The sequence below is a fragment of the Armigeres subalbatus genome, chromosome 3 (assembly GCF_024139115.2).
Source record: "Armigeres subalbatus isolate Guangzhou_Male chromosome 3, GZ_Asu_2, whole genome shotgun sequence".
In the NCBI taxonomy this organism is placed as follows: Eukaryota; Metazoa; Arthropoda; class Insecta; order Diptera; family Culicidae; genus Armigeres; species Armigeres subalbatus.
The window spans coordinates 417,346,472-417,364,233 of record NC_085141.1 but is presented as its reverse complement, the minus strand read 5'-3'; the positions used below and the strand labels follow the sequence as shown (position 1 = coordinate 417,364,233).

General features: G+C 40.9%; 2 protein-coding genes across 2 annotated transcripts; both read left to right on the top strand.

Annotated features, from left to right (window-relative positions):
- The first annotated feature begins 11,578 nt into the window (after window positions 1–11,578).
- LOC134224298 (MAM and LDL-receptor class A domain-containing protein 2-like) lies at window positions 11,579–13,934 on the top strand. Its single transcript, XM_062703632.1, has 4 exons — window positions 11,579–11,738; window positions 11,795–12,007; window positions 12,078–12,413; window positions 12,476–13,934. The coding sequence occupies exons 1-4, from the start codon at window positions 11,645–11,647 to the stop codon at window positions 13,867–13,869; spliced, it is 2,037 nt and encodes a 678-aa protein (XP_062559616.1). The 5' UTR covers window positions 11,579–11,644; the 3' UTR covers window positions 13,870–13,934.
- Window positions 13,935–14,005: 71 nt separating this feature from the next.
- On the top strand, window positions 14,006–16,508 carry LOC134224297 (MAM and LDL-receptor class A domain-containing protein 2-like). Its single transcript, XM_062703631.1, has 4 exons — window positions 14,006–14,141; window positions 14,203–14,406; window positions 14,476–15,404; window positions 15,462–16,508. Exons 1-4 carry the CDS (start codon window positions 14,063–14,065, stop codon window positions 15,759–15,761), a joined length of 1,512 nt encoding a protein of 503 aa, XP_062559615.1. The 5' UTR covers window positions 14,006–14,062; the 3' UTR covers window positions 15,762–16,508.
- The last annotated feature ends 1,254 nt before the right edge of the window (window positions 16,509–17,762 follow it).

Genomic DNA, 17,762 nt, shown 5'->3' with positions numbered 1-17,762 from the left:
TATTGAAAAAAAAAAATGTGGAAGATTTTGTAATTGTTTATTGCTAATATAGATTTATTTATGGAAATTTTGTATTTTTACCCGTGGAACATTTTTATTTCTTTTAGGAAAATTCTTATTTTATAATTGCAATTTTTGCTTTCAAAAGTGCTAATTTATTTTTTTTTAATTGTGGAAAATTCTTAATTGTTTATGGAAATTTAGCATTATTTGTGTAAATTTTATATTTATTTATTGCTCATACCCTGATTTCTTTATTGGCAATTTTCTATTTTTTATGGAAAACTTCTAATTTTTTAGGGGGACTCAAGAACGCTCCTGAAACTCGAACTACGCACTTCATCCGATCCATAGTCGCCAGGAATAATGAACTGTTCTCCCCTATACAGAGATGATAAGTGAGAGACTTTTTCCATTACCTTTTGGATTTAATCCCTGGTCGGGTAATTTATTATTGAAATAATAAGGACCATAGGGGAGGAGAAGACCACCAGCTGTCATCGAGAGAAAAAGTAGAGGGTTCTAGTAGAATCATTGAAATTTCACACGGTTTGGTATAGGAAATGAAGAATATTTTTGTTATAAAATAAAAATTAAGGACGTTTTTCAAAAAAATCTTGGTTTACGGGGTTAGAATTTTAAAAGCACACATAATAGACATGATATCTCGATTTTAATATTTTTTTTCGAATAAGCAGGTAATGCTTAAGATTGTTGAATTTCTAACCTCACAAACTAAAAAGTGTTTGACAAAAAAATTTCTTTAACGTTCTAGAGACATTTTAATTCTCATTTTCTATATCATGCCATGTCAAATTTCCATGGTTCTACTTTTTCTCTAAACTTTTCCAGGTGGCAGCACTGATGAAGGAACCTCCCCCATAGTGAATGGCGTAAAAAAGGGGCTTGCTAGAAAATGTTTAGTCCCCCCAGGCTTTTAAAAATCAAGTTGGCGGTGATATCAGTTTTAACATATAGGATATTGAATTTCTAAAAAAGTTTGTAATAATTTCCATCTCTGATTTTTCTTAACATTTAGCGAAAAATGATTGAATGTTGCATTATTTTTAAATATTGTCTTATAAGCCTTTATCTTTCAATGGATTTTTAGATTTATAGATCAATCGACTAGGAAAATCTCCAACAAATTTCCAATATTATTAAAAATTTTGACAATTCACGATAAACTATTGAAAATTACAATTTTTGCCAAACCCAGTAAATACTTTTGGAACCTGCCAAGTCCGTTTGGAACACGGACACCAGTTTGTTGTCAGTCACCGGTCTTCTGACTCACGGCTCAATTTTCTCTGTGCATAAAAAGACTCTCGCGCACGCGCTAAATTTTGTTCGAAAATCCACGGACAGTAGTCTTAGCTTCGATGGCGGCGTGGTTGCTGTGAAAAATTCATTCGCATCGAAAAGGTGCTTTAGCGGGAAATAGCTGTCGGTTGTTATTCATTGCAATGGCGCGTTATTTTATTGAAAATAAATCGTTATTTTATTAAAAATATTTCGGGCTACGAAATGGTGAGTTGACACCCGGGAAGGAGCGCCTAACATAGCTCTGGTCAGAAAAATATATTAAGCTCGTTTAGTGGAATGTATTAAACCGTCTAAGACGAATTAAGTACTGTCCATTTAATTCCACCAGTTAATTTTCGTTATCTTTGCAGATACGTATTTCGACCACAACTGTGTGGTCGTCTTTAGTGTCTTGTACTTGACTGAAGACGACCACACTGTTGTGGTCGAAATACGTATCTGCAAAGATAACGAAAATTAACTGGTGGAATTAAATGGACAGTACTTAATTCGTCTTAGATAGCTCTGGTGCTCAAAAGTTCCAATACTCACGCTTCCACGGGTCTTCTGATGACAATTGACCGCCAGCATAGGGTTGCGTACTTAGCTGGTAGTGTAGCCTGGGCACTGTTTTTCTTCTGACATCAGCTAGACTGCCGTAATCTGAAAAAGTGACGTATACGCCATTTTCCAAAAATGGTGTTAACGAGTACACCCGATTCTGTTTTTACACGGATTTTTTTTTACACGGCCGTGTAAAAAAAATCCCACACAAAATTTTTGCAAAGTTGCTCCATTTTCCATGATTCGTCGAGAAATCATAAAACTTTTTTTACACGGATTTTCAAATTTTGAACTGAAAACTTTTTTTACACGGAACGCATCCCCCGTGTAAAAAAAGAATCGGGTGTACTACTCATCGAGCTCTTTAACAGAAAAATGGAAAACATGCATGTTGTAAAATGGCTGTTACGTCACTTTTCCAGATTACGGCAGTAGAGTGAGAGGGTGCGTCTTGTATGGTCTGTCGACAGTGGGCTCTGTTGAACTTCTATAAAAAGCTGCATGTGTCCCCAAGCAGGCCCTATCAAAGCGACCGTGTGCCGCTCAAAGCGCACTTGTCTACAAATTTGACCCGACTGATCGAGCGTCTGTTTACCAAGGAGGTGCAGCTCCAACAGCGTCTGTTCTGGCATCCAGCGGCTGAGTATGAAATGCTATTCCCCTGAAGCTAAGATGGCAGCCCTATACCGGTGGATAGGGAACCTTGGGCCAACAACCTACTGTTCCCGAAACATTAATTTGTTCGAGAATCCGATAATGAAAGAATACGGACTGATTTTATGGCGACGACTCTTAGCGCGAAACAACGGACACGAATATGTACATGGAACGTTTTAACCCTAGCCCAGCAGGGTAAATAGGCACAACTTGCCAATGAGGCGAAGCTTGAGATCCTAGAATTGAGTGAAGTTCGTTGGCCAAACTTTGGAGAACACAGAACGCCGTCGGGACAAGTTCTGATATTCTCTGGTTTACGAGGTGAACACGCCCCCGGCATCGCGGAGTTGGCTTCCTACTAAGCGCTCAGGCACACTCTGCGCTTATGAAGTGGGAACCTATAAGTGAAAGGATAATCGTTGCCAGATTTAGAACACGGGTCCGAAACCTTACTATAATCCAAAGTTATGCGCCACCCGATGCTGCCGATCTGCAAGACAAAGAGAACTTCTACAGTCAACTCAATGCCGTCGTAGATAGGATTCCGAAGGCTGTTATCAAGATCTTTACGGGCGACTTCAATGCCACAACTCGAACCATGAGCGCATTATGGGACGCCATAGTCTCGGAAAAATTAGCGAAAACGGAGAGCTGTTCGCAAAATTCTGTGGTAATAATGGCATGGACATGGATCGCTCTTCCCTCATCGACCGGTTCACAAGGTCACGTGAGTCTCCCGTAGCGGCTTTACAGAAAATTAAATCGACCACATCTGCATCAACCGAAAATGGAAACGGAGAAAACAATGAATCACCGACGAGACCTAGAGGAAGATAGAGGAGCGAAGAGAGCCAAAGCCGCGATAGAGCGATCAAAAACCAGAGAAGCCAAAGTGTGAGCCCGTCAACGATACTCGGCTCTGGAGAAGGAAGTTAAACACTCATGTCGACGGGACAAGCGAGCTTGGGCGGACTCTCTGGCCGACGAAGGAGAGAGAGTAGCAGCAACCGGGGACATTCGCCTCCTCTACGATATCTCACGACGCTTAGGTGTGGCGAAGACGAATGCAACGATGCCTGTGAAAGACGCGAATGATCAGTTATTAACCGACCCAACTGACCAGCTGAAACGCTGGTTCGAGCACTTCGAACAACTTTTTCAAGTGTGTAGGATCGCAGTAACCTATATGTATTACAAAGTGCAATGTAGTGACACTTCAGAATAAATTCATCATTCAACCCTCAACCAGAGTAGACGTCTCTACAAAATTGGCGACGAGGATAAAGAAAACCAAACCGAAAGAAGAAAGGAAGACATGGCCTGGCCAATGGAAATTTTCTACGGGATGATTCCAAGATTCCTGACGATGGACCCCGGATTCTAAGGGATGATCCCCAGAATCTCAGGGATGAAATCCATGCATGAAGGTTTGGACCCGGAACATACGCATAAAGAAAATGCCAGCTCTTAGGGATGATTCCAAAACTCCTGACGGTGGAACCCGGGTTCATATGGGTGAAATTAAACCCGGAGCCTTAGGGATGACATCCACACGAGATGGTTTGGACCCGGAGTTAAAAAGAAAAAATGGAAATGAGTCCCTGAGGCGAACCTCTAGGGATGGCACTAATAGTTTATGCTGAATCCATGATTAAGGGATGATACTAAGCATATATTGGAGCCCAGAGGCGATCCTCGAGGGATGATTCCATTAATTTGCGGAACCCAATATATCTGGGATGATAGTACGCAACAGAAAACCGAAAGAATATGAAACCATTAAATATGGGTTTCACGATATTTATACGAACGTTGTTCTTCATATATCCAGGTGAATCCACTGGTCCCACCATTCGTTGAAGATGCCGAGGGCCCGGTTTCAATTCGATGGGGTAAGTGGCGTGAACATTTTGACGCATACCGCATGGAAACAAATTGAGGACCATGAGGATAAATTCAGGACGCTGATGATGTTTGGCGGTCCAGATGTACGGAAAGTAATCGGCAAAGTCCACGAAGTTGATCATGCAGCAGATAACCGATATAGGATTGCAGTCAATCTTCTAGATGAGTATTTCATCCCACGGGTATCGAAAACATACGAACGTTTGAAGTTCCGTCAAATTACACCAAAGGAAAATGAGAAGTTGGACACATTTGTCATAAGATTGAAGCACCAAGCAGCCTTCTGTGATTTTGGAAACCAGCTGGAAAATTTAGTCGTCGATCAAATTGTAGCGACTACGAATAATTCGAAACTGAAGCGGAAGTGTTTGGAAAAGGATCTTACGTTAAATGAAGTACTGGCTATTGGACGCACAGACGAATCGGTACAACTTCAACTCAAGGATTGGGAAAACCACAATACAAGAATATCCGTACTAGAAGATACAACATCAAACCCAGCAAAGGACAATCTTTTGAAAGTCAGCTCAAACTATGTGCCTAAACGAATCAGGTGCACTCGCTGTGAAGGAAGACATAATTCCAGTGATGCTGCGTGCCCGGCAAGGTTAAAGAAATGCAATATGTGCGGTCAAATTGGCCACTTCAGCCGATGTTGTTTAACGAAGCGAAAGAAGTTTAATGGATCTACACCATCCACCCGGATGGTTCGCCAAGATAGAAATAAACGATTTGTTCACGAAATTGAGAGTTCCAAAGAAAAAGCGGAAGAGGAAATATTCGAACTATTCCATCTTGGATCAGGAAAGCGGTTCATCAATGTTCAAGTTGGAGGAATAACGTTTGTTGTCGATACGGGAGCTGGTCAAGACGTATTATGCGAAACCGACTGGAGATTGATTAAAACAACTGGATTTGCGGCATACGCTGTACGAAGAGGAAAATCAAGGGTAAGAACTAATTTACACTACGCAATTTATAAATAATATATAAAATATACAGAAAAATTGAACAAAATAAAATTTAATATAGGAATAGTGGCTAACATAAAAATCGATAAAACTGTTCCTCCAGTCCGTCAAGGATTACGTAGAATTCCCTATCCGCTAGAACACCTAACACTTATGAAGTTGAAAGAACTAGAAAGCCAAGGGATAATAGAACGTGTTAACGAGGCATCCGAGTGGGTTTCTCCCATGCTCGTTAAACGGAAGAGTCAAACTGAAGTACGAATTATTGTTGATCTCCGCGAAGCTAATAAGGCAATTGTGCGAGAAGTACATCCCCTCCCAACACTTGAACAAATTACTAAGAAGATTGGTGGTAGTAAGATTTTCACAAAACTCGATATTCGGCAAGCGTTTCACCAAGTTATCCTGAGTGAAAAATGTCGCTATATTACAACCTTTATCTCTCCCATCGGATTAATGAGATATACAAGATTGATGTTTGGCCTCTCAGCCGCTCCTGAGTTGTTCCAAAAAGTAATGGAAACTATTTTTGCAAATTTTCCTTGGCTCATCATCTTTATCGATGATATACTTATCCCAGCGGAAGACGAAATAGAACTACATCACAGGACAAAGCTAATATATGAACAACTTCGACGTTATAACATACTGATTAATCCAGACTCAGTAGAAACAGTAGTCTAGATTTCCTAGGATATAATATCGCAGATAAAGGAATTTCTGTTTCACGAGAAAAGTTAAATGCAATAAGAAATATGCAGCTTCCGAAATCAACAGAAGAAGTTAGAAGTTTTATTGGACTAGTGAATTTTGTACATCGCTATGTCCCTGACATGGCTACGATAACTCACCCGCTTAACTTGTTAGGTCGGAAAGGAACCAGATTTCACTGGGAAGCAAAGCATCAGTGTGCGTTTGAAGAAATCAAAACCATATTATTGAACGAAGAAACTCTTGTTTTTTTATAATCCCAATGACGACACGTATGTTATCGCTGACGGAAGTCCAGTAGGTCTAGGGACAGTTTTAGTTCAAAAGGATGGATCCAATCAGTATCGAGTCATATGCTACGCATTCAAAACACTCACTAGTACCGAATAAAAATACGCGCAAACAGAACGGGAAGCACTAGCTTTAGTATGGGCTTGTGAAAAGTTTTATTACTAGTTATACGGAAAATCATTCTGGCTAATTACTGATCACAAACCTCTTGTGGTAATATTCGGTGAGCGTTTGAAGCCCTCTCCACGTATAGAGCGCTGGAAGTTACGACTTATGTCTTACGAAAAGGTAACATAGTAGATCCATTGTCTAGACTTTGTCAGTCTGTTCCTGATACTGGACCGTGCTGGGATGAAGAATCAGAGAGGATTGTTAAATTAATGGCAGTTGATACTTGTCCATTAGCTTTATCTACAGAGGAGATTATCACAGCAACTAATAATGATATGGAACTACAAGAACTCATCCAATGGCTGCCATATTCTCCAAGACGTTGGCCGAAAACATTATCAAGATATAAGCAATCAGCGAGTAGCATAGCCACCAATGGTGGTGTTGTCATGAAAAACCAAAGACTTATTATACCCAGGAGTATGCAGCATCGAGTATTGTGTTTAGCTCACGAACCACACCTCGGTATATCATCCATGAAGCGTCGACTGAGATCCAGAGTCTGGTGGTGCGGCATGGATCAAATGATAGAGCAGTTCGTTGAAAGTTGCACTGGCTGTATTTTAGTATCCGTGCCAAATACAGCTCCAATTTCAAGAACAGATCTACCTAACAGACCGTGGGAGAAAATCGCTATCGATTTTACCGAGGTTCCAGGAGGATTTCATCTACTAGTAGTAACAGACTATTTCTCTAGATATATTGATGTGGTCATTCAAACATCTATGACAGCCAAAGTTACAATCACAAAATTAAGAGAAATGTTCGCACGATTTGGGTTCCCAGGCGAAATCGTTTGTGACAATGGACAACCATTTTCCTCAGACGAATTCAAAACATTTTGCAAAACAAACAACATCAGTATTAAACACACGGTTCCGTATGCGGCTTTTCAAAATGGCTTAGTTGAAAGGCAAAACCGTACACTTCTAAAAACTCTAAAAATAAGTGTTTCCATGGGGCGTGATTGGAAGAGTGACCTGCAAGATTTTCTGCATTCTTACCGGGCAACACCACACAGCGTAACAAACTATACACCATCCGAACTAATGTTTGGCTGGAATATACGAGACAAACTTCCAAGTACATCACGACATGTAGATGTGAACGAAGCAAGAAAAAATGATATCAAGTCTAAAGAAAAAGGAAGAATATATACGGATCACAAACGAAAAGCTAAGCCATCTAACATTGATGTCGGTGACAAAGTGGTGGTGAAGAACTTCATCAAGAAAAACAAATTATCTCCAACATTCAATCCACAATTACATATTGTAATTCAACGCAACGGAACACGACTTCATCTTAAGAATTTGGCAACTGGTGTTATCTCTAATCGTCATGTAAACCACACAAAACGGATTGTCAGTGAAAACCCGATGTTGAACCAAAACATAGAATCAGGTATCAATGTGAAAAGTTGTATTGAATTATTATAGAGAAAGTTTAAGTATTATAATGTTCATTTATTTACAGAAGACGAAACAAATATTGAATCTACAACGCACAAACATCAGAATCAAGTTCAAGATACACAACAAATGCCTCCATCAAACCATGATAAACGAAAACGTCAGGCGGACATCGAACCTTCACAACAACAGCATAGAAAAAGGAGAGTTCCACAGCACTTGAACAATTACCAGCTATACATGCTTAATTATAAATAGTACAATTTTAGAATGTAAAATAATATACATGTAAAACTATGAACTAATAGAGAAGGGGAAAGATGTAGGATCGCAGTAACCTATATGTATTACAAAGTGCAATGTAGTGACACTTCAGAATAAATTCATCATTCAACCCTCAACCAGAGTAGACGTCTCTACAAAGTGCCAGGCCATCACCACCTCGGCATGATCTGCCTAGGATCCGACGTATAACACGCGTCAATACCGAAGCTCCATCACTGCTAGAGATTCAAACAGCCATCCAAAGCATGAAATCGAATAAAGCCCCAGGGGTCGATCGCATATCAGCTGGGATGCTTAAAGCTGACCCCATGACATCCGCTCAACTACTGCATCGTTTATTTCGTAGTATCTGGAACACCGCAACCTTTCCGGTCGACTGGATGCATGGTATCTTAGTGAAAGTTCCTAAAAAGGGTGACCTAACTATATGCGATAACTGGCGAGGCATTATGTTGTTGTGTATCGTTCTCAAAGTTCTATGCAAGGTTATACTAGCCCAGAGAAGGATAACTTTCAGGAGAAGATCGTTGCGACTTGTGATGCTAGAGGGGCGCCCTAAGACGCTAGGGGGTTCCTCAGAAAATCATCGGTCTCATCGAGGCACAGTACGAGGCCTTCTCGTGTAGAGTGCTGCACAATGGGGTCTTGTGCGACCCTATCCGGGTCGTAGCTGGTGTGAGGCAAGGATGTGTTCTATCACCGTTAATGTTCCTCATCGGAATTGACGAGATTCTGGTAGGTGCGATTGACCGTGAACCAGACCGGGTGCTGCTATAGTATCCTATAACCATGGAGCACCTAAACGACTTCGAATTGGCTGATGACGTTGCACTCCTCGCTCAACGGCGCTCTGATATGCAGAGTAAGCTCAACGACCTTGCCGAGCGCTACTCTTCGGCAAGTTTAGTCATCAACGTTAACAAAACCAAATCGTTGGAGTTAAACACGGTAACCCTATCAAGTTTCACAGCACCCGGGCAATCAGTGGAGAATGTTGAAAGCTTTTAATATATTGGAAGCCAAATGGCGTCAGACGTCGGTACCAAGATCGACTTAGGCGCACGGATCAAGAAAGCAAGGGCTGACTTTGTGAGTTTAAGAAATATCTGGAAAAACAGGCAGATAAAGGAACTCACCGAAATACGAATTTTCAACTCTAACGTGAAATCTGTGCTGCTATACGCTAGCGAAACATGATGTGTATTAGTGGAGCACACTCAACGGCTGTAGGTGTTCATCAACAGATACCTGCCGTATATAATTCGGGCCTGGTGGCCTCACAACTTGATCTCAAACAACGAGCTCCATCGTCGTTGTCACCAGAGGCCGATAGCAGCAGAAATTCGGGATCGGACGTAGGGCTGGGTCGGCCACACTCTACGTAGGGGCGGAAACGAAATCTGTAAATAAGCATTACACTAGAGCCCAGCGGGACATCGCAGCAGAGGCAGACCCAGAGGCTCGTGGCGGCGAAGCCTCAATAAAGAAATAAAAGAAGTCGACCGAAATCTAACCTGGCAGCAGGGTAAAACGATGACTGGACATTGCTCAGGATGGAGATCTTTCAAGTAGGTCCTTTGCACCACCGGTGGTGTACAGGCTCATAAGTAATTGATCGCGCAGCGGATAGGACTCTATAAATACGTTGTATTGTAATGCGGATTTAATTAAAAAACGATCGTTTCAAGCCATCCAGCCATGGCGAAAGCAATTTCTTCTTTTCTTATTGGCATTGCAGCCCCACACTGGGACAGAGCCGCCTCGCAGCTTAGTGTTCATTAAGCACTTCCACAGTTATTAACTGCGAGGTTTCTAAGCCAGGTTACCATTTTTGCATTCGTATATCATGAGGCTAACACGATGATACTTTTATGCCCAGGGAAGTCGAGACAATTTCCAATCCGAAAATTGCCTAGACCGGCACCGGGAATCGAACCAAGCCACCCTCAGCATGGTCTTGCTTTGTAGCCGTGCGTCTTACCGCACGGCTAAGGAGGGAGATCTTACAACATATCATATGCCCAGATTAGAGACGCAAGTGAAAGACAGATACTCGGAGAACATAATTGGATTGACAGCGCAGCCGTTGACATCATGGAACGCACGGCCAAGGAGGGCCCCATAAAAGCAATTTGAATACTGTTTATTTCTATCAATTCATTCTACATTCAATCATTTTGTATCTGTAGTAGTCGATAAAGAACAGTTCGATAACATTGAAATTGTAGAGAATCCAGTTCTAACGGTGAAGCTGCTTGCTGAAGCAATTACCAGATGTCCAGACCGACCCGTTTGTGCAGTACCCTGCAGTCTGCACGAGAAGCGTCGTACTATGGCCTATGATTTTCTCATGAACTGTCTTGCGTCTCGGACCCACTCACATTTGACATAGTCGAAAGCTTTTTCGTCTTTAATGATAATTAAGTAAAGATACTATTTGAATTCTTTAATCTGCTCCAGAATGCTATGGAGCGTGATAATATGGTCCACACATGATCTTTCGGAACAGAGCCCGGCCTGTTGTCGCTGGAAAGTCGTATCGACCTTCTTTTGGATTCGGCAAGGGACACTTTGCAATGAATTTGAAAAGTGGCCATAATGCCTCGTAAATTATCGCATAAAGTCAGGTCATTCATTTTAGACACTGGACGGACATATTCGAAATAATATACAAATAATGAATAAAAGTAGACAATTTTTACCTTTGTGAGAAACTTACATTTTTTTGTGATATAAATGTTATCTTTTGCTGATTGGGTGGGTTTAGGGTTCCACTTTCATTTCCTAGTACATAACGATGAAGATGAATAATTTTGTTATTCAAGAGAGATGTAGATATCATATTTTATACATGTTTGAGGCCATTTTAACCTGAGAAATCGTTGGATGCGTTTAGTATCAGTCCTAAATTGCTATCATTGAACAAGTGTTTTTTTTGCAAAAAATAATTATGTAAATTCATGATTAATCGTTTAATTAGAAATAGATAACTTGACTAAATTTCTGCTGTTGGTAAATAAATAAGACGTCCGATTTTTTTCGACCCATCAACAAAATGAATCAGATTTGCACACAAAACAACCAATTTTATCTCTTGTTCTTTTCATGACCAGTGATTTGGGTAGAAGTGTTTTGCATATTTCTCTAATTTAGCATATTCCACGCTGGCTTTCTCCTTGGGTGAGAACGTAACACTATTCTTATCAGTTCTCTCCCTATACACTTTCCCCTTCTTTCGGAAGGACAGACAGAAGCACGATAAACCCTACTGTTTCTCCATTCATTAACGTCTCGTTCAATCTCCGTTCAGTTTCCTTCCGATTTTCAAGTTGAATAGTTGATGGTGACTGTTTACTATTCGTGCATGTTGCGATGATTGCTCACTTATCAGAGGTTTCGATCTATGCGGTGGCGCTATGCTTGGCACTGGAACTTTCCTTGGTCACCGGACAGGTCCAGTATCGGCGTAAGTTTGACCAACTCCATTGTCAAGGCTCTAATAATGCTAACGTATTTCTACAGTCACGCCGTTCCGTTCGGGCCGACCGATGAAGCAACCGCAACTTAAAAGCGGCCCAGAGTGTCCAACGCCATATTTTCCAAACGGGGTGGCCAAAGCGCGCCAACGGAATAAGATGATTCGGTTCACGTGTGCCAGTGGATTCACTTTAGTTGGAAACATGTACTCCATGTGCGAGAAAGGGCGTTGGGATGCTTTAATACCGATCTGCATAAGTAAGCGCGACTACAGGAAGTGACTAATAATGGTACGGCTTTGCAGTAATTAAGCATTATTTTTATTTAGGATCGGGATGTCCAGATCTGGCACTTGTGGATAATGGACAGATTTCTTACGAATACGGACAAGCGGCAGGAATGTTGTTTTGTAGCAGTGGCTTTCAGGTGGCTGGTCCTTCGAAGACTTATTGCAACGGATCTCACTGGGATCGCCCGTTGGGGAATTGTCGCGAGACAGGCTTGGGTGTCGCAACCAGTTGCGATTTTGAGGCATCCGATCTCTGTGGTTGGATGAACGAGGCTACGCATGATTTCGATTGGAAGCGAAGTGATGGCATTGTATCCCCAAAAGCATTGAAGACTGGACCGAAGCATGATCATACGACTGGAACTTCGTTGGCTGGTGAATATTTTCTAAGAAAGGGTAACTGATCAGAATGATGATATCATAATTTATTTTCGCAGGACACTTCATGATGGTAGACTCTGTAGTGCAGTTTACAAACGAAACGGCACGTTTGATATCACCGATCTATCCTGCAAACTATAGCACGAACGCATGTGTTTTGTTTTATTATCATATGTATGGGGATGGCGTTGGAACGCTTTCCGTGTACGTAAGACCAGTTTCCCAACAATTAGACAACATTCGCACCAAAGATGCCATCTTCACTGTGAAGGGTAACCAACGTAACGTGTGGAATGAAGGTTATGCCAATGTAAAGCAATATTCTGAAGAATTCCAAATAGTGATAGAGGCGTCATTGGGTATGAAAGCCAAGAGTGACATAGCAATTGATGATGTCAGTTTGCTGAATGGCGATGACTGTCGTCCGATGCCCGATAGTGAAGATGGTGACGTTAATGCAGAAGTGGTCCCCCCGGAAGTCCCTGGCGAAGATAATGTATTCAAACTTGGCTCATGTGAAAACCGTTGTGGTGTGAATGTTTCGTCGGTTATCACCATTCCTGACACAAGTGTAAATTTTGTGCAATGTGATTGTTTTGAAGGTTGTGTTGATTCTAAAACATGCTGCCCAGACTACGCAGAACGATGCGTTTTCAACGAAACTGTCTTCGCGAGCTCCACCACAATATCTACGAGTACTAAGATGACCTCGCCAACATCAACTACCGGGAGGACGGTTCCAACAACAACGCCAGTAACATCAACTGTTACCACAACAATTGCTACCACTCCATCCACAACCAAATCTACCACTACAACCGTAAAACCTACCACTACTCCAACGACTCCAGCCACTACATCGACTACTACCCAACGGACAACTGTAACTTCTACAGCTCGATCTACCTCACTAACAATTAACAAAACTACAGAAACAACCAAGCTATCTTCTACGACAACTAAAACTTACAATCTTAGGCCTAGACAGTCAACTACAATCAAGCCGGTCATTCTGCCTATGGTTCGCACACGCAAACCCACCACAACTTCAACCACTACAACAGAGTCTACAACAACCACAGAAGAGGTCGTTCTAAAGCTAATAGCTCGCTATAGTGACGACGCGACGCTGGAGATTGGCGATTCCAAGCCGAATTTAGCTCGCCTTTTCCTTTTCTCTGGGATCGGCGTTATCTCCTTTGGATGCGTCGTCCTGCTGATAGTGTTACACATCCGACGTAACACCGGTTCGAACGTGCTGAACCGCTTGAAGCAAAAATCGATGAAGAGCAAATTCGGCAGTAACGAAGTCTTCGAGGATGTGCGCTTCTTGGCTGCTGACGAACATTTGGACTTCAGTGTTCCGGACGATGATGTGGAAGAAGCCGCCGAAGGCGTCGAAGGAAACGATGACGTAGAGAAAAAACCCAACAAGAGAGGGAAGAAATAGAGTGATAGCGTAAGAACATGACTGTAACTTATTGTGAATAAATATGTTTGGTACTGTAAGCAATACGTAAATGTATGCATCTTATCCAGAATTCTTCCATTTTCTTCTGATAAGGCTTTCAGATTTTTCTGTTCGGCTTTACGATTCCAACGTTTCAGTTGCTACCGCAGTCGTACGATAGACATTCAGCAAAATGATCACTAGTCGTTTATTGGAAACGTTTATCTTGGTGTTTTTGACGTTGACTGTGGAAATTACCGCTGATATTAATTGTAAATGGAAATTGCGTCCACGGAAATTAGATTGATTTCAATTAATTTTCTCATTTCTTAGTTAGACGAAGTCGTTACAGTCCAGTTCTGCGAAATATTTACAGCAATATCTGCCCGAAACCAGAGTTTGTCAATGGCCTCATACGGATGCGGCTTCGAGGAAAATATCTACGGTTTGAGTGTGATGCTGATTTTACACTTGTAGGGTCGAGTCTTCTTTTGTGTAAGAATGGGAAATGGAATTCACCAGTCCCTATTTGTGTCAGTAAGTTGTTTTTCAATGCATTTAGTGGATTATAGTACCGGAAGAATAATAAACCAATTTTGATCATAGAGTCGGGTTGCGTCGATCTAGCCGCGGTGGATAATGGCTTCATATTATATGAGAATGAAAAAGCAGCGGCAACACTGTTTTGCGACGGCGGATACAAGTTGGCCGGATCAATGTACAATTACTGCAATGGATCTTCGTGGGATCGTTTGCTGGGTAGTTGCCGTCCAACGGGAATGGCAGTAGCTGTGTCATGCGATTTTGAAGTGGACGACCTATGCGGATGGGAGAACGAGGCAACGCATAGCGTAGATTGGGAAAGAAGTTCTGGAGTTGCGTCACGACGTGCACTAAAAACTGGCCCAAAACACGATCACACAACGGGAGAGCCTTTGAATGGTCATTTCATGATGGTGGATTCATCGCAGCAAAATCCAAACTCAACAGCACGTCTAATATCTCCGATCTACAATAGGAATTACAGTACGGTTGCAAGCTTCAGATTCTTTTATCACATGTTCGGTGACGTAGGCACGCTAGCCGTTTATGTGAAGCCCCTCATTTTGAGTTTGAGAGAGACGTTGAAGCAAACTGCTCAATTCTCAGTAAGTGGTAACCAAGGCAACGCGTGGATCGAAGGTTGCTTGGATGTGGAGCAGCAGAACGAGAGCTTTCAGTTTGTCATTCAAGCATCGTTAGGAATGCGTTACAGAAGTGATATTGCAATTGATGACGTTCAGCTGCTCAATGGAAGTGGTTGCAATGCTAACGATACCATTTTGGAAACAATCACTGAAAGTGATGATGATATTCTTCGAATAGATTCGTGCGTTGGCCGTTGCGGTAAAAACATGTCAGATTCCAATGGTGAAAATAATCAAAACGTAATTCATTGTGGCTGTAATAACGATTGCAATGACGATAACCCTTGCTGCCCTGACTATGCGGAGATTTGTGTTTTTGACGGGTCAACCGTAGCTGAAGAGGATGTGGTAGGTGAGCTTGAGATTTACATACCAACCGTGTCTTACAGTGATGTACACTTTCAGAACCTGGAAACTGACATGTTGGGGTGGGATACTCAACAAAATTCTAAGGACACGGATTCCACATCGATTGTTTTGGGTGTATTGGGAACAGTATTTTTTCTTTCGAGCATAATCATGGCTGTTATATGTTTTTGTCAAGTTTCCAGATTTCAGGTTTTAAGTGTGATCAGAAGATGGCGATCGAATCATCCAGAAGATGCCTATACTATGGCCGAAGATGTTCATTTTTTGTCGGCAAATGACACACTCAGTGATTTCTCTGAAGATTTTGGAAGCTCTGTTACTGTAAGATCATCATAGAAGCTCGAAATGTTTTGATATACACTGGGGTCGCTTTTTACGCGGTTTGTGTTTGGTTTTAGAATTTATTAAGGTGATTATACAATTAGTCCCGTGGTGAATTTCAAATTCACCGCATGTTTTTCCACTCCCATTTTCAAAAACCCAAACCTGCCGAAATAGCTTTCGTGCAGCGCTGAAATTGAAGTCGATTGTTCAGCATGAGTAAGCAAACGGTCTATCATTGTTTCACTATGTACGCACGTTATAGCTCTCTCAACTAGTGCTCTTGTAAAATAACCATAAAAAGCACATGGTTTCCAAGATGGCTGATTTGTGACTTTGTTGTATAATCACCTTAAATCATTGAGTTGACCCCAATCCACAACAAATCAAAGAAAATCAGGTGGTATTTGAAATGATGTGGAAATTGAGGTAGGCGGAAAAACTGGCAAAATCCATTCGCCTGAAAAGTGTGTAATGCATGTTTCATTGTTTATAAGATACTAGTCGACCCGGTAGACGTTGTCCTGCATAGTAGGCGAGAATGTGCATTCCGAACTGCCCATGCAAAGTTCGCATAGGAATCACAATTTTAGTTTTTCATGATTTGCTCAACTTTACTCGTAATTTTTACATTAGGAAATATTATATAAACCCGTCGGAAACTATAACGAATGATTCTGCTGAAGAAATGAAAAAAATCCATCCAGCCGTTTTCGAGTTATGCGGATACGAACACAGACCATTTCATTTTTATATATGAGATTGAAAATATAATAAATGTCACGAAAACAGTGTTATAGCTTTTACCTTAGGGGTCGTACACTTATTACGTAAGCAATTTTTCTCGTTTTTTCGACCCCCCTACCCCCCTTGTAAGATTTTTTTCATACAAAAATTTTTTTATTTATATGGACCGTAAGATATTGACCAACTCCCCCTCCCCCATAAGTGCTTACGTAATATGTGTACGGCCCCTTATTTAAATTACAACCGGACATCAAATCATATGCAAGAATAATCAACTACAAGCAAAACCATATGGTAACTACTACTGCAAAGTGGAGAATGTAATGTCAACATATAAAACCGTTTAAAAAACCTTGTAAAAGGGTTAAACGTCTTATCGTTGTGGTATGTTCTAATGTTGCGGTATAGTGTTAAAATAGTTCATTCTAGACATAATAGCATCAAAAAAATTTGTGGATACGCTAAAACTTTTCGAATTAACGACTAGAACAGTTTTGTTTGACAAAATTTCGTTCAAAATGATGGAAAATCAAAATTTTTCATTATTGTGAAAAAAACAAAATAACATGATTTCAGTACAATTGACGTAATATTTACGAAACTATAGTTAACGAGCATCCTATGCGACTATTGCAATGCGGAAAAAGGGAATTTAAAAAAAATTAAATCGATTTACCCTACTGCATTTACACAAGAGAATAATTATTAATAAATAATTAGGGGAACAGACGGCTTTGGCAGGTTTTGTTCTATTATTGGCAGGGGTTTTTTTGTCGACCGAATTTTATGAAATTTGGCCACAATATTCTTTGATATGCAAAGAATATTTGGGCCAAATTTGAGCATAATCAGTCATAAAAAATCTCCCTTCCAATAATAGAACAAAACCTGCCAAAGCCGTCACTACCCCTAATTATTATTATTGACGATCGTTAACTTCAACTGATTTTGTTCTAAATATTAATGCCAGGGTAAAATCAATCATTCTAAGGCTTTCGATATACGAACAATCATTTGGTTAAGTTTGGGCGTATTATGGTCTTAAATAAATTTTTGACAATAATTGAACAAATGTGTTTTAAATCAACATTATTCGTATACATGCGATCAAAAATGCCTTAGATAGGCCTTCATTAATATTGGCTTATTCTGATAACAGACCTATCAAAATTACCAACAAGAACAAATTGTAGCATTCCTCTCAGTTTTAGTGCTTCCAATATGTTCGTCTCTCTCGAGTTGCTATAATTCTTGTACATTTCCTACTGA